Source organism: Cavia porcellus, unplaced genomic scaffold (assembly GCF_034190915.1).
Source record: "Cavia porcellus strain 051 isolate PalLab524CR breed Dunkin Hartley unplaced genomic scaffold, mCavPor4.1 scaffold_31, whole genome shotgun sequence".
NCBI lineage: Eukaryota > Metazoa > Chordata > Mammalia > Rodentia > Caviidae > Cavia > Cavia porcellus.
In genome coordinates this window covers 15,538,735-15,562,480 of record NW_026947514.1, presented here as the reverse complement: position 1 = coordinate 15,562,480, position 23,746 = coordinate 15,538,735, and the positions used below count along the sequence as shown (strand labels likewise).

The 23,746-nt window shown below is 37.8% G+C and overlaps 1 protein-coding gene across 6 annotated transcripts in view; it reads right to left on the bottom strand.

Moving 5' to 3' along the window:
• Positions 1–2,877: 2,877 nt before the first annotated feature.
• The window catches only part of Galc (galactosylceramidase), a 46,176-nt gene continuing 25,307 nt past the window's right edge, over positions 2,878–23,746 (bottom strand). For 5 of the 6 annotated variants that reach the window (XM_003472338.5, XM_063241263.1, XM_063241267.1 and 2 more), the window contains 7 exons: positions 22,144–22,233; positions 21,349–21,435; positions 19,592–19,742; positions 17,542–17,722; positions 11,303–11,466; positions 9,271–9,347; positions 2,878–4,811 (listed from right to left, as the gene is read on the bottom strand). In XM_003472338.5, coding sequence (XP_003472386.2) covers positions 4,665–4,811; positions 9,271–9,347; positions 11,303–11,466; positions 17,542–17,722; positions 19,592–19,742; positions 21,349–21,435; positions 22,144–22,233 — 897 coding nt within the window. In that variant the 3' untranslated portion in view covers positions 2,878–4,664. Of the gene's footprint in view, positions 4,812–9,270; positions 9,348–11,302; positions 11,467–13,872; positions 13,970–17,541; positions 17,723–19,591; positions 19,743–21,348; positions 21,436–22,143; positions 22,234–23,746 lie in introns of those variants that run through there. The other variant, XM_063241265.1, reaches the window with a different exon arrangement.

Below are 23,746 nucleotides of genomic sequence, written 5' to 3'. Positions count from 1 at the left end.
AAATATCCAGCTGGAAACTGTTTGCGGCTGATGTTTTATGGTAAATAGCTTCATTTCTCTTCTGATAATTGGTTATTTTCATTTTTTCAGTTTCAACTTCATTAAAGCTTTTTCTTAGGAAAGCATTTAGTTAGCTTCATTTTTCCATTTGTTGACAGTCTACATTGGGTTTTTTTTTTTTACAGAAAAACTATAAAACTTTTACAGTTCATATTCATTTTGTATTTCTCTCCTTGATTCATTTTTAATTGCTTTTAAAAGTTCATTATTACATAATTTTTTTAAAAAAGAATAAAAGTAACAATAAAAGTTTTACACCCTGTCTCTTTCACGCCCTCCAACCCCAGTCTAAGGAACAGTCAGTGATGGCCCACAGAAGTGTCACGCCTTGGAAGCAGGACACCTCACATGACAGGCAGGACATATGAAGGCCAGAAAGAAAGTTAATGGGTCCTGGATAAGAATTTCTAGGCTATAAGAATGGTATTGTATCCTGACTGCACATCAGAATCCCACGGGAGGTTCATAAATTAAATAACAATGCCTATAGCAGGCTAATAAAATCAGATTATCTGGGCTAGACCCCAAACATTAGTATTTCAAGTCTCCTCAAATGATCCTAATGTGAACCCAGAGCTGCAAACAGTTAAGTCTATGGAAATACGGCACAAGTTGTCTTTAAAGGAACAGTGCCCGCGCAACATGATATCTAGCCCACATCTGCCAAAGACTTGAGCTTGGAAGTTTTGTTCTATACACAATGGCTTAGATTCTCTGGAGAGGTCTCAGACACAGGATCACATCACCATCACCATCTCGGACAGGTTTCTGGCATTAAAAGTATCTTGGAAAAAGAAACACACACACACACACACACACACACACACACACACACACACACAAATTCTCTTCCAATGGAGGTGGAAGACCAGTGCCAGAAGCACAGGAGTCACAGCCAGGCAGTTCCTGCAGGTCACTGTTCTCTTCTGCCCCTGACAAATTCACCATCTTTGAAAGACTTAGAACCACGGAAATAAACCCTGGAATCCTGGAACTCTGGCAATGAGATTCAATATCTCCCGCCCACGATCTAAGCGTGGTAACACCACAGGAGAGCATTTCAGACTGAATGCACAGCTCAGAAGAAAGTCTCTCAGCATCTCAAGATACAGTGAAAACTACCAAATAATTAACTATTCACTATGTCAGCGCCATCGCATTCCCAAAAAATATCCAAGTATTTTGCCAATTTTTGGCTAACAGGGCAGGCTTTATTTTTTCTTCCTGTTTTAAATTAACATGCCAAATAGTCACACTTTTAAAATTCCTTCATTTTTCACCTAAGAGCATTTTATTCATCTGATAAAACTTTTCAACTTTCTTAATAACTCAGACAGCAGTCAGGCAGACTACTCCGGGTCTCAACACTCACTCTGTTTGTGAATTAGGGAATGTTTTCAAATTTCAGCGTCAAACACCACTTACCTCATGGAGCTGCTACGAGGATGGAATGAGATAACACAGGAGAAGAGCTTACCACACTGTCTACCACCTCATACACACCACATCTACTCAGCCAACAGCTATTTATTTGTTGCAGTGTATATTAAGCATCTAGTCTTTATTAGGCACTAGAGATACAGTGGTACATGGAGTCAGATTCAAGCTCTGCTTCCATGGAGCTTGCAAACTAATTCTCAATAAATGTTCTCTTACAATTTCAAGATGCTATGACTTGGAACAATCTATTCACTTGGAAAAACAGTGTGCACTCACAGCAAGAATTTGCAAACTTGAGTGGGCCGATTCCCAAAAGGCAGGTATTTGTACAGTTGCATTTCATTGTACAGTGGATAGGATCTAAGCACTGGCAAATTGGATAACTTTCTGACTTTAATCTTGAAATACTAGAGATCATGGGTGAGTAGATAACTATCTTCCTGCTTGCAAGAATCCTTCCAGTTCAACTGAAATCACTTCACCTCTCTGGGCTTTGGTTTGCTCTTCTATAAAGTGAAGTAGTTGGAACAGATTATTTCTAAGATCCATGGCACTCTCACACTTTCTAGCAATTTTTAATATGTGTGACTTTGGGGGAATGTTTTAGGAATTGTTTTTTGTAACACTATAGATTGAACTCATGACCTCAGGCATACGAAGTAAGCGATCTACTTACTGAGCTACACTTTCAGCTCTTAAGACTGTGTTTTTTGTTTTCTCCATAAAAATGTTGTTGCTATAGGTCTACCAGGTCTTTCCACGAATTGAAATTTTAAATGGCATCAATAAAAATAGGTACTCCTATGGAGAGGCAGTAATTGTTTGCCCCAATGGCCATTTCCCCCTTCTCCTTAGTAACTACACTCTATTTTTTTAAATGTCAGCGGACAGACTGTATTTCCCAGTCTCTACAGGACTCCCTGGCCAGAACTGTACTAACTTTTGGTTAATGCCATATAAATTGGCCTTGCTAGCAAGTCTCCTTAAATGGAAAGGAGCAAGTCACCCTTTTTTCAACCTAATTAAGAGGAATTTAAAAAGGAATGTGTTGAAAGATTTTTGCTCCTGAAACATGCAAAAGATGTGGTTCTGAAAGCCACACTTGTTTCCCAAACTTTTCACTTACCTACATTAAAGGTTCTTACATTCACTTACCTACATCTAAAGGTTCTTACATTCTGGGGCACAGCACCATAAGTAGACCAACTGTAAGCTTTTCATTGAAAAATAAAAAATCTATGACCACTGAAATTTTCTATGCCTTCTGTAACAACTTCAAGTAATCCAGTCCTTCTATAGTTAACAACAATTTCAGGGAGTAGACCGTAGATGGCCTAAGTCTATGACTCCAGAAAGAAAGAAATAAAGTGAGTCCTGTTATTCCCAGATTCTGAACACATTTATTAGATTCTCATATAAGAAGGGGAAACAATATAAATAAGGGAGATACAACCTAAGTTCCCAGAAGCTAAGGCATCTGAAATTTTCTCTGCAGACCACCTGAGAGAAATCAAACTGCCATAAATCTATACAATGGAATATGCTTCCAAAATAACCAAGCAAGCCACTGCTAGCTAGGCCAATTTATATGGCATTAATCAAAAGTTAGTACAGTTCTGGCCACAACATGACGAATCTCAAGAGTATCACATTGAGTAAAAGTTCACATATGCTGCAAGTCATCCCATTTTTATGCTTGGAAAAAAGAAAATTAACAGTGACAGGAATCGTATCAATAGTTGTCTGAGATTGGGAATAAGAAAAATTGGTTACACAATTATACAAATAAACTTTCTGGAGGGATAGAAATATTCAATACTTGACTAGAACGTAGGCTATGTGGGCACATCCACTTAACAAAACTCACTGAATTGCACACTTAGAGTGAGAACATTCTATTATAAATAATTAATACACGTTATTTAAAAAAAATGGAGATGTGACTCAAAACTCATTTGGACTTTGTAAAAAATTTCTGTAAATCTGATTTATTCTAGTAATTAATTTCTTATCTTTAAATGTAATGAACAAGTTCAGTACAGCTTCACCTACGTCATACCATTACAAATTTCTAAGTACAAAAACTAATTCCCTTAGTAATTATTTATTTTTAAAGAATTCTATAATCATATGAATAACTGATTTGCTCCTAAAAGCTATAATGCTCTGATATTAATAATACTAATGAGAAACATGCTCATATGTAAATACATTGGAGCTGTAAAAAAAAAATGCATCTTAACCATACAAAACATTAGGAGATGATCTAATTCTGCGAGCTGGTAAAAGCTAACTGCTCCTCCCAGACCTAAAGAGATGAAAGCATTCATTAGCAGTTTAATCTGTTGTAGTGGGAGGACAGACCACAAACATCTGAAATCACACCCCGAAAACCTGCTACAGCTTCATCTCCAGACTCACAGCACTGGCTACACTGACATTTTTTCACTCTTTAGCAACCTGGGAAAATATTCAGAGTTACAAGTGTTACAAAACTAAAGTGGAATCAAAAACTAAACTGGAATCAAAAAAGTAAAGGATGCACACAATCCAATTAATTTGCTACAATTTATTATTGCAGAAATAATGTTAGAGGTAGTTTAATAAAGAGGCATTTATCCAATCATCCTGTTTATTGTTCAAAACCATCATTTTAGAATTTTTTAAAAAAGACACTTGTTAGAGTGTAAGAATAGCATGTTGAAGTGGTTTTCAAAAAGCAGCACTTCATGCTCTTCAGCTTCTTCTGTGGCAGCATCATCCGATAGCAAGGACATGAATCCACTTGCACACATGGAGAACTCTCAAAAATACATCTTAGTGAGGTCAGTCATGGCCACCTGCATAATCATTTTGCAAATAAGATGAAGAGATCTACCTCAGTATTCACAAGGTGGCTTCAAGATCTCAATCACTGCTGAACAAGGACCAGTGAAGAGGCTGAATTTTAAGAGACACACTAGATAATGTTAACAATTCACATTCCTTTGGAATCATTTCTAATAAAACCTTTCTCAGGATCAAGTAAAAATATATCTTTCTTCCCACATACTCTTCCTTGTTTTTAGCCTGCGAAGGCCCATCCAGCAATCTGTCAACAGAAGAATTGGTTCCAAACCAAATCCAAAAGGAAGAAAATCAAGAGTGTTCTGTCAGACTCCGTGTCAGTTTGTAACTTCCACATGAAAGTTGTCAAACTGTGCAAATTCGAATGAATGAGTTCCAATCGCAGCCCAGCCATTCTTCGGGTATTTCACATGGATATTTTCCCACAGAACCTTGCCATTCAACTTGCCAGAGGATAAATTACCCTAGAGTAGAGAGAAATACATCTCTTGAAAACACACAGATACCATATTCTGAAATCGATTTCTTCACAATGTATGGTCTACATAATGGTTGTGGAGTGAATGTCTTTCTCACTTAAGACTTACCACTGGGAAACAAAATTCTGTGAGTTTAAGCAAAAGTGTGAAATACAGGAAAATTTTTCTGGGAGATCTATTAAGAATGACTTATTTAAATAGGTGCCAAGGTATAAGGAACTCTTCAATGTTTCCTTATGCTCCACCAAAAGGTAAAACTGACAAAAATGCAATACATTTCTAACATTAGTGCCCAATGTCAGGCAAAAGCTCACTGAAATTTTAAACAGAAAAACATTTGTTATTTTTAGGAGTTGTATAGACAGGCACTGTGGTTAATAAGTGTCCACTCCCTCCATATTGACTATGTTAAAGCCAAACCCTGGACTCTTCCTCATGATTCAAGATTTTTATTAACAACCCTTTACTAGTCAAAAGAGAAGTGACTAGCCTTACTCTTCTGTCACCATTTATACCCTATCATTACAAAGTCATATGGAACTACCATCCTTAAGTTAGAAAAATAGTAACCATCAGTTAAAATGATGGAGCAGGAGTAGGAGGCATGGAAGACGGAAGGTGTCCATAAGGTGTGACTAACTAGTTACTAAGGACGAAAAAAATGTCTTCCTCGAAAGGCTGCATTCGAGTGAGCAGTGCACCGTTACTGTAGTACACAATGAGTGTACACTCACAGCACACCAAGTCCACCTGAGCCCTGAAAACTACCTATTTATGGGCCGGGGATTTAGCTCAGCCATGTAAGCCCCTGCCTGACAAGTGTGAGGCTGTATCACCAGTACCCAAAAACAAAAACAAAAACCTAAAAACCTATCTATTCATTATACTTAAACACTGGAGATCCAAAGTACTAGGCAAAAATAAAAATAAACACACACATACATTGTCTTAAAATGACGATGATGCAAAGGGCCTTAATTTGGTTTTGGTTCTTCTATGAGTAGAGATGCTGAGTTTTAGCAATATTAAAGCTCAAAGACACAGATACACACATCAGCAGAGCTGAGACTTGAATCCAAGTTACCCAATTTCAAATACGGAGTCATGTTACCACCGCTACACACCTGCACGCTGTCTTCGGCTCTGGATAGGCCTCGTGCACGTCTTCCACACTTACAGGGCAGTACCTGCTCACAGAGCCAAGGGCCCCACACACAAACCGCACAGAGCCCACAACCTGCCTGGCGGTGCTTCACCCCTGCTCTGCGCTGCCCCTCTGCTCCCCAGGCCCAGCCATCCTCCCTGCTCCCCACACAAGGCCAGGGCTGTCACCTATGGCAGGAGCTGTGAGGTCCACTCAGGTTGCTCTTCCCCTCTCAGGTCTAAATGCAAACACCCTCCCTTCACTCTCCAGTTAAAAGACTCAGAGCATCACTTAGTCATACACCACTTTCCTTCATATTTATTTATTTACAAATAAGTTTTTATTTATTTGCTGTAGGATGAACTTAGGACAAATTTCACTGGAACACAGCACATCGGCTCATTTACCTCTCATCTGTCCTCACTAAAACAGCACAGCTGAGCAGCTGCAACAGACTCACCATCTGGTTCTTTACAGAAAAAGTTGCCAACCCAGGTCCTAGAAGAATTTGTGCCCTGGGGAAGCAGGAATGTTTGTCATCTTCAGTGCAGTTTCCCAGCGCTCAGGAAAGTGCATACTGGAGGTATTCACTACAAATGTGTTGAGTGGAAGAATGAAATGCTCTGAAATCTAAAACAACTTCACAGAAGTTATCTCCATTTTATAAATAAAGAAACAGAACCTAAGAGGCATAAAAGCCTTTCCCGGAAGTCTCAGCATCATGGAGGAAATGTGAGTGTTGGTCTGGCTGGTGCCAAATGCTCTCCTCCTGGGAAGATTAACTTGATGCATTAAGTGCTTATCCGATCAGATACTGTGCAAACTTTTATGTATATTATCTTATTTAATCTTCATAAGGATATTTCTTTGTGATGTTCCTGATGGGAAAATGTTTCATTTCATTTATGTAGGGAAGATTATACTCCTAATGCTGTTTAATGTCCTGGGAATTTGAGAGGAACAAGAGAGACAGGGTCTTGCTTTTACACTGAGCTTATATTCTCACAGGAGACATACAAACATATACAGAATAAATAAAAAAAACACACTAAGTAGCATGTGAACAAGTAAAGCAGATTGGCTGGTATGAGGGTGGGTGTTTGAGACTATTTTAGACACCTAGAGAAAGATCCTCAGACTAAGTACATAAAGTTGGGATGCCAAGGAAGAGCAGAACAGCTGTAGCTGATGGAGAACTAATGAGTAGGGGCTGGGGGTGAGGTAGGTACAAGTCAGCAAAATTCCTTTATCTGAGCAAAAAGGGCCAATTTCTGAAGTTAATAAATCATATGAGATGCACCAAGAGAAGCAAGCCAAGGTAGGCATGGCTGCGTCAAAGGTATGAAACACAGTGTGTGTGTTACCAGGCGGTGATAAAAAGATTTGGGGTAAAATAAACCAACAGCAAAGGCACAGTGAGTGAGACGGGTGCTATTTCCTATCAAGTGGTCAGGAAAGAACTTTGAAGGAAGTGAGGGAATAAATTAAATAACTAAAAGCTTTAGAAAACTGAAGTGTGGTATTGGCTAAGAACACAGCAATATGAATAATGCAGTTCAAAAACAAGCTCGTGCACATGGACTGATTTATTTTCTGAAAAAGGTGCACTTTATTATACAGAGGACCAGCCACACAGCAAATAAGGACACCCTCTATTGTTTTAGAAAATGCCACACTGGGCACTTCACTGTATAACTCACAATTCCAGAGGACAGAAGATGTAAACGTAAAGATAAATCCTAAGAATTACGATGTATTAAGTACACACGCCAGCTCTCCTCAAGGGATGCCATCATTACTGCCAACACACACTCAGGAAAAATAAAAATTGAAAAATAATTTGAAGTATTAAAAAATAAGTAAATCCTACATTTATTTCAAGACTTGGGGGAACAAGTTCTTAGCCTTTAAAAACAGGAATACCTGCTAAATAAAATGGGAAACATAAAACATGAAAGGCAATTTTAAAAGTAAAATATATGACATCATCAAAATTTAAAACTTATTCATCAAAAATATCATTAGCAAAATTAAAATACATGTAACAAAAGAAAATATCTGTGGCACATGAAAATAATGTACTGTATGTATAAATATTCATAGTAAATTTATACATATGTAAATTCATATGTAGTTTACTGTATGTATAAATAAATCATTTATACATAAAAACATAAATTCATGTTCATCAGAAAATGACAACACAAAGGAGAAAACGAGAACAATCACTTCAGAAAAGAGATAATACAAAGTCTATAAAAATAATACAATATGTGGCCTCCCTAGTTATCAAGGAAATGTAAATTATACTGATAGTACAGAAAAAACTTTTAAATCAATAATATCAAATGTTATCACAATGCTACAAAATGCTACAAAAATTAGTTCAATATGGTAGTGTATGTTAAAATTTAAAATGCACTTGTACTTCTGTATCAGCCTAAAGAATAGTATTACAGGTGTACCCCAAACACATTTAGAACTACCATAAAAGGGAACAATTGGAAGCAAAGTCATACCCATCGGGTGGGGGGGGGTTGTTAAATTCAATACATCCCAATCAGAGCTTCAAAACACTCTATTAATGCTTGAAAATGAATGCTGTCATTTTGGGTCACTTGATAAGAAGAGAAAGTAAGTTCAAAAGTTATTTGAATTTCATTTTAATTTCTATCACAGTGTAAACAAGATTATGCGAGGACCTATTGGGAAAGAGTAGCACACAGTGTGGAAGTTCTCCATACAACATCCTTTAGAAACGCCCTATCAGTAACTCATAATCAGCCAATGACTATGATGACAATCATGAGATTGTGAGGGATTATGCTGGTATCTTCTCTAACAAAACACTCATGGAAACCAACTTGTAAAACACTGTGCTTCCAGCTGATAGCCATATTATTCCAGACCAGTGATGGCCAATGTTTTAGAGCTTTCAATGATACAAACAGCCTCTGCACACATTTGCCGTAGGTTCACCACCACTGTTCTGAACCATCCCAAGTAAATTTTTCTTTGCATTGCATGGAAAAATACTGTAGTTCAATTATTGATGTTACCAATTTTTCCTCAGTTTAAAAGACGATTTTTTTTTTAAATGGTCTGGCAAAGTCAACTCAAGTTAGAATATGGGTTACTGGGACATCTTTTTCCAATGGAAAGTGGACTGCTGGTTCCATGATAGAGACTCTTTGACTCTTGTCATTATTAAACATAGTTTCCCCAACTTGTTTTATAATACAAAATTCCAGAAAGGTACAAGAACATTTTTCCCCAGATATTCTCATCAGCAACACTTACCTTTATGGTTAATGTAAGTGTGTACCATTTTTTTGCAGTCACTTCAACATATCCTGAAGAATATATGAGCCATCCAGCTGTAACACAAAAAAAAATCCCAATGGACACTTTTCAAACTCTAAGTCACAGAATCACATCAATAGGAATTCTCAACTGATGGAGCCATTGAAGCTGAACACACTTGTAGGGCTGTGACATGGCCCTGGCATCACTGAACTGAAAACGAGATGTGGGAGATGGAGGCAAGATAGGCCACAGCTGAGCACACCTGGAGACTTTCTCCTGGGATAGTTTTCCTTAATTAGCATTGTCTATTACTTTCTGTTATTCGGAGGGGTCCTTGAACTATTCCCAAGATCCTGCTCAGATTTCTTGTGTTTTCCACTCAACCCCTTCCTTGTTTTGGATAAATATGGGCCACCCAGAGGCATTGTCTGTGTCAGGTATTAGAGTTACGAACTCCATAGAGGGTTTTGGTCCTGCTGGAGCCCTAAAGATCACACCACTTGTCTCATTCATCTGGGCCTTCGCCACGCATTCGTTTGGGAGATTGGGGATCTAGGCGCAGACTCCATACCCAATGGCATCTGTATACAGCAAAGTGAGCCTTAATAAAGAACTATCCCTTCATTTCTAGCTCTACACTGATTTAAAACAAAACACCCCTCATTCCTTCACACATTCCATAAGCATGTACATAACACGCACTGAGCTCCCATCCTGAACCATGAATTACTTGAGTTTACAACAGAACTAGTGAGAAAGTTCAAAACTAGCCATAATGTAATGAGTTAGTGTCTGTACTTTGAAGTACATTTAATACTTGCATGGACTAAACACACACAGTACGAGCAAGCAGCTCAAGACTTTTATAAGATGTACAGTTGGTTGTATAACGTGCTTACATGGTAATAGGGTTAACTTAGAGGAGGATGACTTGATTTTTAGACTTACTGTATTTAAATACTGGAACAAAAGCCAGGAAGAAATGTCATGCTGGCAGTTTGAAACACAAAACAGTGGGGACTAAAAATGCAGATTTAAATCCAGCTCTAATTCTGCCACTAACTAGTCCCCAAGACTGGGTAAATCAATTAACCTGTCTGGCTCTCTGTTTCGTTTTGGAAAATCAATGAGGTACATTGTGGATGGGTCACGTTATAATTATATAATTCCTACCAGGATATCCATACTTATTATGTACAGTGGTACTTCTTGGGTTCACGAACTTAATTTGTTCTGCAATTTTGGAAAAGATGGCCACATTTGTGTTTATGTCAGGAAGGTAGCACAGTCTTGTTTGTCACCAGATGCAGAATTTGCAAACAAAAGCAAAATTTGGCTAAATGCTTCTGTTTGTGAACCAAATAGTTTGCAATCAAAAGCATTTGTCAATCACAGTGCCACTATATTTTACTTTAGAGCCAGAGCAAAAAGGAGAATCATTAAAAGGGGAAAGTTTTCCAAATTAACACAAGGTAAGTCACCACCAATAGGATCTAGTTTCAGCAAACTGCTGGCCACTAAACTCAGTTTAACTTCACCATTCTCTAAGCATCTGTTCTACAGTCAGTGTGGTTCTAAAAGGACAAATGTTATCAAGATAAATGAGGATAATTCAGTACTTTCCAAGTATTAAGTAAATTAACGAAAAGCCTTTCTCCATTTTAAGCCTATCAGTTCCTTTACTTGTATTTCCATAAGAACAGCAACACTCTAACGGTCTTGCTTTTATTCTTGGTGTTCCCTGAGCAATCTTGCATCGCCTCACTCAAATCCCACACTTTCCCAACAATGCCTAAAAGACTGCATAATCGTGTGTTCATTCACTGAACGCACATCTCTGTAAACATCAAATGGCTCTACGATTTGGAGTTGTTTGGTATTTGCTTACATGCGTTAAATCTCTTCCCCTAGATGTACAAGCACCTTAGCACAGAGCTCCTTGTTGCTTCCATCAATAACAAGCAGATGCTCAAAGTAACACCACACGGGAAGTCATGTGTTAGTAAAAAAAAAAAAAGTTGCTTACCTAGATCACCTGTAACTCTGTACATTCCATTTGCAAAAATCCAGAAGAAAACTCCTTGAGAAATTCTAACCAAAAGGCCACCTTTATTTACTCTTCCTGCAATGAATACGCCTCCCTTCTTAGGCGTCTCTATGTAAACATCACAGCTTATAGTCAGATTGGTCCTGTGGAATAAAACAGCTGATTACTTTTCTTTAATTATACTCTACAAATATGCCACATCACAGAAAATGCTTCCAAACTTCTATCTGAGGTGGGAAAGTTGTGAAGCTTGAGCCTACAGCATAAACAGGATTGAAAAATTTTCACTGATGAGAGTCTTGAGTTTTATGTGACTTGATTCACTTTATGGCTTCTTTTAATAAATTACAAGACAACAACATTTACTAACTATAAGCTCCTTAAGGGCATATTTCCTGTCTCTTTACAATAAAACAACTTGCCACATTCTCAGTTTCCCCAACCCCCAATTATACGTCCCTCTCACAATGTAGATGTTTTTTCCACTCCCACAAAAAAATCCTTCAAACTCCCTCAACACTGGTCCTTTCGTCCAGCTATAAAAGTAATTTCAACCAAGTTCAGTCTCCTGTCTGTTTCGTTCAACTGCAGTTACTTCTCTTTGCTCTTTCTCCTGACTTACCCCTTCCTTCTTCTCTTCCTAGCTTCCTCTGTACCCCAGTCTATCTAATTGAAGTACGGTACAGTAGGACATAATAAAATAGTGACATTGATATTAAAAAACTTTTAATACACATGATGCACATGACTGATGTATAGGTGGATTTGTTGACGTTGATAAAACTGGAAGGGATTCTCTTCTTGCAACACAGTCAGCAGGTCAGATCCAATTAAACTGAAGATGTTGATAAATACCAAAGCGCTGACATGTCATCACTGAAAAGTGGACACTAAGTAAAGACAACTCCATGCCAGCAACAAAGTTTGTCAACTCTACGATCCTCAACCCTCAGCATAAAACATAAATAAATAAGTGAAAGATAATAGAAACACAAGACAACTAGATGACCAAAGGCCTTTGAAAACTCCTAACTCTCCCAGAGCAGATTCAAGAGAAATTGATGGCAAGTAAATAAAAAATTAAATGGCTGAATTATACAAACTGATTTTTTAAAAAAAGAAGCAACATGGATCAATAAAGTGTTCCAGGAGCTCATAGATAATATAACTAAACAGATAATGGATTTAGTAAACAAAATGATCAATGACCTTAAAGAAGACACAAATAAAAAGGTAGCTGAGCTAAGCAAAATGACTTACACTGAAAATATCCAATTTAGCAAAGAATTAAGAGTCCATGAAAAAGCACCAAACAGAAAGCCAAGAGATAACTCTCTTGAAAGTGTGCATAGCAGAAGTAACGAGTGGGATCACTTCTGCATAGAATCAAAAGGACAAGACAGGGTTGATACAGGTACCCATATACCAGAGCAACCTCAAAAACATCAAGAGATCATGGAGAGTAGATCCAATGGCTGCTAGATGACTCAAAGGAGACTAACATAAGATTAAACAGAATGAAAGTCAGAGGGTGGCATGAATGGCATTAAAACAAAATTTGTCCACAAAACTAATAAAAACTTTCCAAAGTATGGGGACAGAATTCAATATTCAGGTAAGCATGGTATAAAGGAGAGTCCTACACAGATAACATCAGAAAAGAATTTCTCCATGAAACATCATAATCAAAATCTCAGAAGTTCAATATAAGTACAAAATTTTAAAATCTGTTAGACAAAAGCAATAAATCACTTATAAATGTAAACTCATCTGAGCAGACTTCTCAACACAAACCTCAAGATCATGAAAGTGTGAAATGCTTCAGACACACTAAAAAAAAAAACTTTCAACCCAGAATAATATATTTTGCAAAACTATCTTTCAAAATTCATGAAGCATTGAAGACTTTCCATGCCAAAGACCACCTTAAAAAATTAATGACTATCAAACCAGCACAGCAAAAAATTTTCAAGAATAGCCTAGATAATAAAGTCAACACCAAAACACAGAATGGAATGAATACATAAAACAGGGTTAGCAGTTAAGCAAATGGGAAAAATAAAGGAGTCAGCAATGTAAAAAAACACTGCAGTAAGTCCATACATATTAGTAATAACTGTCCATGTAAATAATCTCAATCCTTAATCAAAACACAAAAATTATTAGATTGAATTAAAGACCAAAAATCAATTCAAAAAAGAAATTCATAATCTAAAAACCAAAGGATGGAAACCAATATTCCAAGCAACAGGAGCCCAAAACCAAGCAGGAGTCACTATCCTATTTTCAAACAAAATGGACTTCAACTAAACAATAGAGGAAAAGGTTACTACATATCTATTAAAGGAACAATTCAACAGGAAGAGATAACAACTATAAAACATATATGCACCAAACACCAGCACACCTAGCTTCATAAAACAAACACTACTAGACATAAAAGATCAGATAAACATCAACACGGTCATGGTGGGAACCTCAGTAACACTATCACAAATACATCAATTAGGTCAAAAATAAACAAAGAAATAGAGTCCAACTACACATACCTTTAAACAAATGGAGTTAACAGGTACTACACAGTGTTCAATCCAACAAGGTGAACTCTTGAAGACATAGGTACAGTCAAAGACCTTCAGAAACAAACTGTGTAAGAAATAACACAGCAAAGGAAACAATCAACAGAATGAAAAGACAACCTACAGAACGGGAGAAAATTGTTGCATGCTCACCTCAAACAGGGAGCTAATAAATAGCATATATAAAGAACTCAAAAAAATTTAGGCTGCTCCCAAAGTAAAAGACCTGATTTTGAAAAACGTGCAACCCAAATGTACTGAGGTACAGTACAGAGGCAACAACAAACGCTTCTGGGAGAACATTAGCTACTCTGGAGCCAATGTTTACAATGATACCGAACAAAACTTAAAATTCCCTCAAAACAAGATCTAAGTTCTGCAAAGAGAGTGCCAACTCCATGCTGCTTCTGAAGCAAGGCTTTACAGATTCAGAAATTAAGACCTCATAAGCTCACCCTCTATGCCTCCCTCCCTCCAAGCGCCCATGTCTGACTCAGGCAGGCAGTCTGGGGTGGCCCCTGAATGTGTGAGTTTAACAGCTTGCCAAGTGGCACGGATGCTACTGTTCAAGGAATTCTATCTAGAGAACCATTTCCCCTCACAGAGCTTCTCTGCCTAGACTGAGGCAATAAACCCTTGGTTCTAGGCTCCCCAACTCACAGAAATATGTCAAAGGAGGGGAAAGAGTCAGCAAACTAGAAACTATCAGAGCTTTTACAATGAGTTCATCTCTGAATTTCCTTTTACACATTCTATTGGCTGTAGCACTTTCTTTCTGAGATAATAAAACCACTCCAAACCAACATGATCTCTGAAAAAAATCCACTTCCTATTCAACAGCTAACTGCACATGAAAAGAAAAAAAGGCTTGCCTATAGCCAAGTAATAAAGCCAGTAATTCAGCTAAAGAAAGATTGGAAAGAAATATATTTTAGAAATCGGGTAGGATAGTATTGGATCCACAATTGCATGGTCTTTGCATTCCTCGGAGTTTCTTCTTAGAAAATTTAGCACAGTCAAATTTTACTACATAAAGGAAGACAGATACCTAGGCAGGCAGCCAGAGATAGAGACAGAGATACAGTCAGAGAGATATGGACAGAGATAGAGACAGAGACAGAGATAGATGGAGATATATATGGAGCACGTACAATAGGCACATGATCAGGAAGATTCACATTTAATTCCTAATCAGAGCTAGGCTGCTTTTCAGGAAGATCAAACAGGAAGGAATTCAAGGCCAGCCCTCCATACACTCTGACATCAGGGGGAGCTTTTCTCCCTATAGATTATCCCAGAGAGAAGCCACTAAGGATTAGCATTATTATGTAAACCCCCTACATCTTTTCTGCCTCATCAGTATGGAAGTGCAAGATACTATGGGTACCACAAACTGATTCTATTTACAGCTGGACAACAAAAAAAGGGACTTTTCCCTGTTTCCAGAATAAATGAATCTTGGCATCATAACTTGCTGGGCAATTGCGTAAGTAATGAATGAAATAGAATAATAATGTGGTTTGTTTTCCTGCTATTTCTGTTATGCTGAGGGAACAAGAACCAGCAACATATTAAGAAAATTTGATCAAAAGGATGGAGAATTCAATTGCACGCAAGGAAATGTAATTTTGTGGCTCTCTTCACATGGCAAACAAAGCTTATTAACAAAAGATAAAATCTCAGGTAGCTTCACAGTATGGTCAAATTACCGTTTTGGTACTCAACAAAGGCTGCGTAGAGACGGTTCACTACACAATACAATTCCTTGAACCACGTACTGTGTACCTTTAAGAACTGAATTTCTAATATAGCGCTATAGATAAACTATTTCAATTTAATTTAAATTGAACATATGAGGGTCTATGGATCTCTGAGCAGATATGGCTGCCTCAAACAGAAGATGAAATATTGGGAAACAACCAAGAATAAACAGAAGAGACCAAATTAGGAAAGATCTTAGAGGAAGCATAGCATACAGAACTGATTTGGTAGCAGGAAAGAGGTACGCCCACGGTGAAATGGGGTTAAGAAAGACAAAGTAGTCCTTTGTGTATGAATCACCATCGCTCCCTGCTTCCTGCTTCTTTTTAGAACATATCACTCTTCTCTAACAACACCCCCATCACTCTCTTCTTCACTTCCTTACCCTTTGTGCGCTCTGCAATAGATCATAGCTAAAACTGAACATTACTATTTGAGAAATGTAAAATCTTTAAATACAGAAGGGATTTTTGTTGTTGTTGTTGTAAATCTCTGGACAGTGCCGTATCTCATCTCTTTACTATAATTAAGTCACCTCTCAACTATTCTGGCATCTGAAATGGATGGATAGAAGAAAGTCTGATTTGGAGAGAGTTCTCTACAAAAATCAGAGGACCACAGGTAGGGCTTGCCCCAGAAAAGTCAACGGTGTTCTATGGTGCCTGGTTTTTACTCTGATGATCAAAACAGGGAGGCTCATAGTTTGGACACTTAAACCAGTCTTACAAGACTGCTTGTCACAAATGCAGAAGTCCCACACTCCACTGCATGACCAGAGAGCCTGGCGAAGTGTCTCCCATATAGAGAGCATGGCAAGCAGTATTTCTGTTTTGTAAGGAGACGAGTAACCACACTCCATCTGAACCACCAAAGAATTCTCCACTCTGCCTCAGTAACAGTCCAAGGGCTCCAAAGACTCTGGATAATTGAGGTTTACATAAAAGCTTGGGACTAAAACAAGGACTCACAATTGGGAGTGAGGCAATACCTACAGGAAAAAGAGGCGAGGTTGAGGAAGAGGATAATGACAGGCAGTCTGGATCACATAAGAAAACTAATCTCAGAAAACAAATAAAACAAAAAGGAAAAAGACTTTCTGTAGCATTTGGTGAATAATTAATTCAAGAATCTTTCCAGATTGTCTCATTCTTGTACAGTTTCCAAGCTTCAGATATGGCTATTTCACAGTTTGGCATTATTTATCTTCACACTTTTAATGCATGTGTATGCGAGTACATGTATATATGTCTGTATGTGTGTATTACAATAGTGAAATTATACTACAGAGAAAAATGGAAAATAATATAATTCAATATAATTGAAATTTTATATCAAAATTAAAGTGAAACACCTGGTAATTACATTTTAGGTGAATAATAAATACAACTTGCCTCTTTAATAAATAATATCTACAGAAAAGAGTAGAAATTTCTAGCCAACAGAAGCAGATTTGCTTTTCCCCATTGCCATCTCCTATTAAATCTCTTGGTAAATAGAATTTCTATGAAAGCTGAGAGTGTAATTCTACTAATGATCCAGCAGGTGGCAATCTAGACCAATAAGTCAACTAGCAAAAAGAAAAAAAAAATCACACAAAAAATATCAAATTGGTAATTGGGCTCCAAGTTCTCAATTTTGACATAAAAATCAAATCTCTTCTATAAGAACACAATTAAACTGGGCAAATGTGAAAGCAGGACATCAAGGCAGCAAAACAATGAGTGGCCGGTTTGCGGTCATGAGGATGCTCTACAGTTACTATGTGCGGATGGGTTCTCGCACAAGGAGGAGTCCGGGAAACTCCACTTCAGAACAGACCCGATGACATTACCAGGCTATGTGAGCCAGGTCTACACTGCGCGCACGGGGCTTACACACCAATGGTAGTCTCCGATGATGCTGATCGTGCTGGAAGCATCTGCAGCCCATGTAATAGGGCGCTGGTTGAGAACCTGGCGCAGGGTGAAGCGGTGCTCTCCGGGGTCCTCAGGGTTTATGTAATACTCGAACACACCCGTCTGGTCAGCAAAATTTGGCGCTTCACTAAAAAACGGGAAATCTGTTCAGAGAACAATAAATTATCTGTTTAGTATCAGATTCCTACAAAATCTCTCTCTCTTTCTCTCTCTCTCTCTGATACCACAAGGTGTATTTTAAAATACTTTATTTATATTGTTTTAAGTAAACAAATAATACTTATAACTAAGGATTAGAGTTTAGGACTAACAGACTGATTTCTGTATCATTTAATATTTGCCAATTGTTTTATCATTCTATCTTCAAACAGTTGAAGAGACTCCAGCACAACCTTCCAAAGGGGCGTTACACAACAGCCTGGAGCAGTGTGGCTGGCCGGGGCTGGCTGGAGTGTAATTTTGATGGAAAAATCCTTCTCACCCTACAGCCCAAATGAGATTTAAACTGCTCTCTAACAATACCAGTCACCTCCATTTTCTCTCCTAAGACTACAAACTTTAGGAACAGATTATAAAACTACCTGATCTGTCTCTGCAGCAAAACAAAACAAAACAAAACAAAAAAAGGGGTAGACATGATACAGAATTTCAAAAAAATAACATTAAGAAATCATCATTAGTTGATATTACATGTTGTTATCTTAGAAGTAGTTGTTCAAGTTACAAAATCAAAAGTATAAAAAGTGAACAGACAATCAAACAATGATAGCACAAATATTCTGTTTGTTGGCCTATCAAATTAGTAGTCTGGTTAGCTATCTTGCACACTTAAACATACATACAGTTATATGTGTATAGCTACAAGTTGTTTCTTTCTTTTCAAGTACTTTCTTTCCCCTTTCATTATTACAATATCTAGTATACATTTTGGATCTTATTAGTCTTTCAATTTTTTAATTATTATTTATTTTTTACACTAGAGAAACAACCCAATATTTACAAATGTGACTCTGATTTATTTCACTTATGAGAATAATCTCAAGTTGCCTCCATTTACCTATAAAACTCTGAGGCAACTAATTCTATAGACCATTTATGAATCACAAATTTTGTTATTTGGTAAGCAATTTAGGAACACATGAGCCAGGCATGGTGGTGCAAGCCTGTCATCTCAGCACTCAGAAGGCTGAGGCAGGAGGATCGCTGTAGTTCTAGGCCAGCCTGAGCTACAAAGTGAGTTCTAGGCCAGCCTGAACTGCATAGTGAGACCCGGTCTCAAAAAGACAAGGAAGGAAGGAAGGAAGGAAGAAAGAAAGAAAGGAAAAGAAAGAGAAAATCATAAAATCTTTTTTTTTTCAAATGGGTTTTCTAAACTATCTGTAACAAAGCTTTTCTGACAGCTTTTGCACAGTCCTTGCTAACATCCAGGGTAGCGGTAGCAGAAGCTAAAGGGCACACAATGAGTTGGTTATCCACGTACCACGTAACTACCCAATTCACTGGCACCACGGAAAGACAAGACATTAACGTGGTTTAATCTCCACACAAAAAGAAAATGCCAGCAAGGGCTATGAATCTTAACTTTCACCAAAAAGAAGCTCAAATTAACTTCCATTCTCCAACGAACTCCATCTTTTCTAGCACTGGAAAGCACAGGCATGTCCTAATGGCGTGGTGGGGCACGGCTGCAATCCTGGCAACTTGGAAAGCCAGGGCAGCAGGAACTTGGATTGGAAGCCAGCTTGCGCTACACAGCAAGTTCAAGACTGATCTAAATTATATACTGAGACCATATCTCAAAAGGAGCAAGACAAAAAGAAAAACAGGGCCCACACACGGAGGTGTACCTTACGGTAATGTAACACTTAGGCCTTCTTAGAGCACCTAGAGATTTCAGAGCTGAGTCCACTGTGACAGTCACGCCATGATGCTTCCTCTCGGCCTGATAGAAACTGATCTGCAACTCCCACGGCAGATCCAGACCTAATTACACGGCAGGGAAGCACACTTACCAACGTTGAAATTGTCCTTGTAGACGCTCGGGAACCGCTGGGATTTGGGAGGCGGTGGGTGGCTTCCTTTGCGACCCGTGGTGAGCGTGGTGAGCGTGAACAGCTCGTCCTCCTTCAGTTCCAGGGTGAAGGTGCCGTTGCCGCCCAGGAGCTGAAAGGGAAGACACCAGGTAGTCAAGGCTGCGTGCACGGCTCACCTCGGCTATGGAAAAGTAGCTTTCAAAAGCTAAAGAAAAGCCCAACTTGTCTCTTTTAGGACTTCTAAGTACTTGTGAAAGACACACTAACAAGACCCTTAGATCTTTTTTCTTAAGTGTTTTAGAAGACTATAAAATTCCACTGTAGAAAGGAGTTTTGAAGAGTTCCATTTCACAGAGGAAGGCCTCGAGGATCCCATCATCGATTCCTATTAGCCTACACCTCTCAATTACACCGCAAGCTCTTTAAAACTTGTATATATTCACTTCTTGCTAAAAGACTTGCTTATGTATCTTGCAGGACTTCCCAAAGGGAGTCCATGTAATCTCTCTGTTGACTCCACTTCTAATCACAGAAAATCTCCTACAATTCCAGAAAAACCTTGCTCATTACATGTTTAACTATGTCAATGAGCCAAGTTAGGTGATACATTACATTTATGATCTTGGCAACCTAATCTCTAGCCTTTCTCCCTCATCAATAAAATCAAGGGGAAAAATACATAGATTACAAGGTTGCTGGGAAGATTAAACAATGTGATGCTCTTTTTTATAACTGAATACATAATGGGTGCTTAATTATTGATGGTGACTGATTATTTGAACACTAATAATTATCAGAATGGTAGCAGATTTGTGCCAAAGAGGTGAAGTTAGTACTCTTGCTTCGGACAACTCATTCTTTGCAAAACAGCCTTTCCTGAGTAGGCCAGTGGGCCACCAAGCTATACGTAGGCAAGGTGTGCAGTGCAGGAGGAAGGTGTTGGGCACACAGTTCTACGTGGCCGTTGCTAACACGGGAGAGACAGAGGGCAGGAGCTGCAGAGGAAGTGACACAGAAAATGAGCCTTAAAGATAACGAAGATGAAGAAAAGCCATTCTGAGAGAAGGAAAAAGCATTTGAAAAAAAGCATTTGATGAACGGCCCGTTTCACAGGCCATGGATGTAGGAAGGACCGCCGTCTTCCACCGCACAACAGCACAGTGGGGGTCATTGCTAAGGAATGCCAACTGACACGGACAGGCACCCATGCCTTCTGGGTGAGGCACTGACAGCAGTCAGATCCATATTTTAGACAAATCACACTGTGGCAGAGTGCTGGCAGGTCTTGAGGGAGTCAGACTGGAGGCTGGAAACGTGGGAAATAGTTTATGAAATCCAGGACCGTACTAATAAGGAACGGGCAGGTGCAGTGGAATGAAAAATTAGGACTGAGTAAAAGGAGTATTTGACGACAGAACTGTCTGTATTGGTTGCCAGTTGAATACAGAAGGTGAGGGAATTAACTAAGACAAATTTCTCACTTGGGAACCAGGTGATGGCAACCATGCACCAAGACAAACTAGTATCTAAAACCACCGACAAATAGATGTCCTTCTATAATGCCCTAAAAAGAAGTTCTATGTAAGAAAAATGGGCAGGGACAAATGTATCTGCCTTATGATCAGTTATAAAAGCCTACCCAGCCAAATACCTTGAGTTCATTAGTCAAATTTCTATTCCTTTTTACTACTTTGCAGCTGTAGTGACTAAAATATAGGAATTGATTTTAAAACTACCCATAGAGAATCCCGTTGTTTAAAAAGAACTCTCTCAGATGGTTTTCCGAATTTGGTATACCACATCCGTAGCTCTGGTATTTCACTCTGGGGAAAAAAAAAATACAAGAAAGCATGATGGACTAAGGTATCACATTCTCTATGAATTTCCAAAAGCAATTCCAGAAAGGACAGAGCAATGATAATGCATACTCTGTTTCTATTTACTGAAAGAATCATTTCAAATCTTAAATGGCAACATTTTTGAAACTAGAAAGATATTGTTCAAGCAAATATTTCATCTCCTATGAACACTAAAATATTCTGGAAAATGTTAAAGAGGAGATTGTAATGTCTTTGCTTCACAAATACTCATTATTGAACCTGTAAAATCTATTTAAGAATTCTCTGGTATGAAAAAAAAAAACAACTTCTATGACATTAGTAAGCAGAAAAGATAACTGTGTTTTCTTTCTTAATTAAAATTTAACAAGAAGTAGAAAATAGCAAGAATCTGGTGGTTTGGGGTTTTATCTGTGGACTTATAAAATAGTTCATCGAGCAATATTTGAAAGTTCCTTAATGTTTAGACCACCAAGAATTATTTTCTTGGAGATGAGTTTTGTATGTGTTCCTCAAAAACACAGAGAGCTCTATTTCCTACTGCCTTCTTTCTGATGAAACAGTTAGAAGACAAAGGACACCAGGGAAGTATCCACTCATCTGCAAATCCTGAGTAGTTTCAATTGAAACCTGGGGCTGGGATAGAATACATAAATTCCCAAATCAAAATAAAAGGCACATATATGTACTTACAAAAGATCCCTTAAGAACAAAGGTAGCTGATTGTGCTGACACATTGTAAAAAGGGAGATACGGCCGAATACACTTAGAATGTCTGCGACTCTGAGGGAATAAAAAAAAAGGCCAGGTCATTCGCCAGATGATATGCAAGCTATTTTAGGAAGGAAAAATTTAAATAATATATGCCCCAAGATTAACAGCAATGCTACACATTAGGTAAAAAATATAAATATGCTTCCAATTTTAAGATTTTTCTAACAATTTTAATGATTATATATTGTATGTGTCCACTAAAAAGCAAATCTCAGTGATTCTTCAAGTGAATCAGACTTTGAGTTCATAGATAAACTCCAGAGATGTTCAAGTGAATCAGACTTTGAGTTCATAGATAAACTCCAGAGATGTTCACTCTCAGAATTATTGTTTGTTATGTTTTCCAAGAAAAACATATCAATCAAAAAACAAAAGCTTGGCCATTTCCACTGACAAGGATCTTAAATAGTTTTCATCTTGCTGTCATCTTTTGCTAAATAGTCACTGCTATAGGCTGCAATCAAGACAGCTTTGAGATAGAAATCCTACTCCAGGGGGTGCAACAATCACAGAGCACCTACAGTATGAGGCCCTACCCCAGGCATTGCTGACAAATTTAAAAACGGTCATCATAATTGATTATTTTAATACCACATTCTCAATAGTTGACAATGCAACTAGACAGAAAATCAGTAGAGATGGAGGAGATTTGAACAACACTGTTGAGATCACTCCATCCAACAACAACAGAAGGTACATTCTTTTCAAATGCACATGGAACTCGGAACACCAAATCCTTATCCGCCAAAGAAGTTTTAATAGATTACAAAACATTCAAGTCACACAAAGTGTATTTCTTATCACATTAAGTTAAAGCAGAAATGAATAACAGAAAAATAAAAACTCTCTGGAAAATTCTAAAATATTTAGATACTAACTTGTTAAATAATCTTTGAACCAAGGAAAAATAGAAAACATTTAAACAAATTATAACTTGAAACTTCTTAAATAAGATTTAAAAAAATCAATGTATCCAAGAAGTTCAACAAAGTTCAAGAATGAATGCAAAGAGATTTACACAGAAGACACTGCAAATCTGAAGTCAAAGAAATCTTGAAAGCAGCAATAAAAAAACAACTTATCACAAGGGAACCTTAGTAAATTTAACGGTTGATTCATAATCTTAAACACTGGTGGACAACATATTTAAAGTACTCAAAGAAAAACACCATTGGAAAAGAATCCTGTATCTATTAAAACTACCTTTCAAAAAAATGAGGGAAAGATAAAGATATTCACAGATAAACAAAAAGCTAAGCCAATGTGTTGAAACCAGACAAAGGTCTCATAGAAGTAGTACTTCAAACTGAAAGCAAGTGACCCCAGATAGGAACTCAAATCCGCAAACACACATATTGGTAAAGGCAATTGTGAAATTATAAAAACAGTAAAAAGTGCCTATTTTTTCTCCCTTCTACTCATAACAGATTTTCAAAGTTTATAAGACATTATGCATGTAACTGTAGTGCTGGGCACAGATACAGAGGGAATATAATTCCTAACAGCAGGAAAAAGGAGTTAG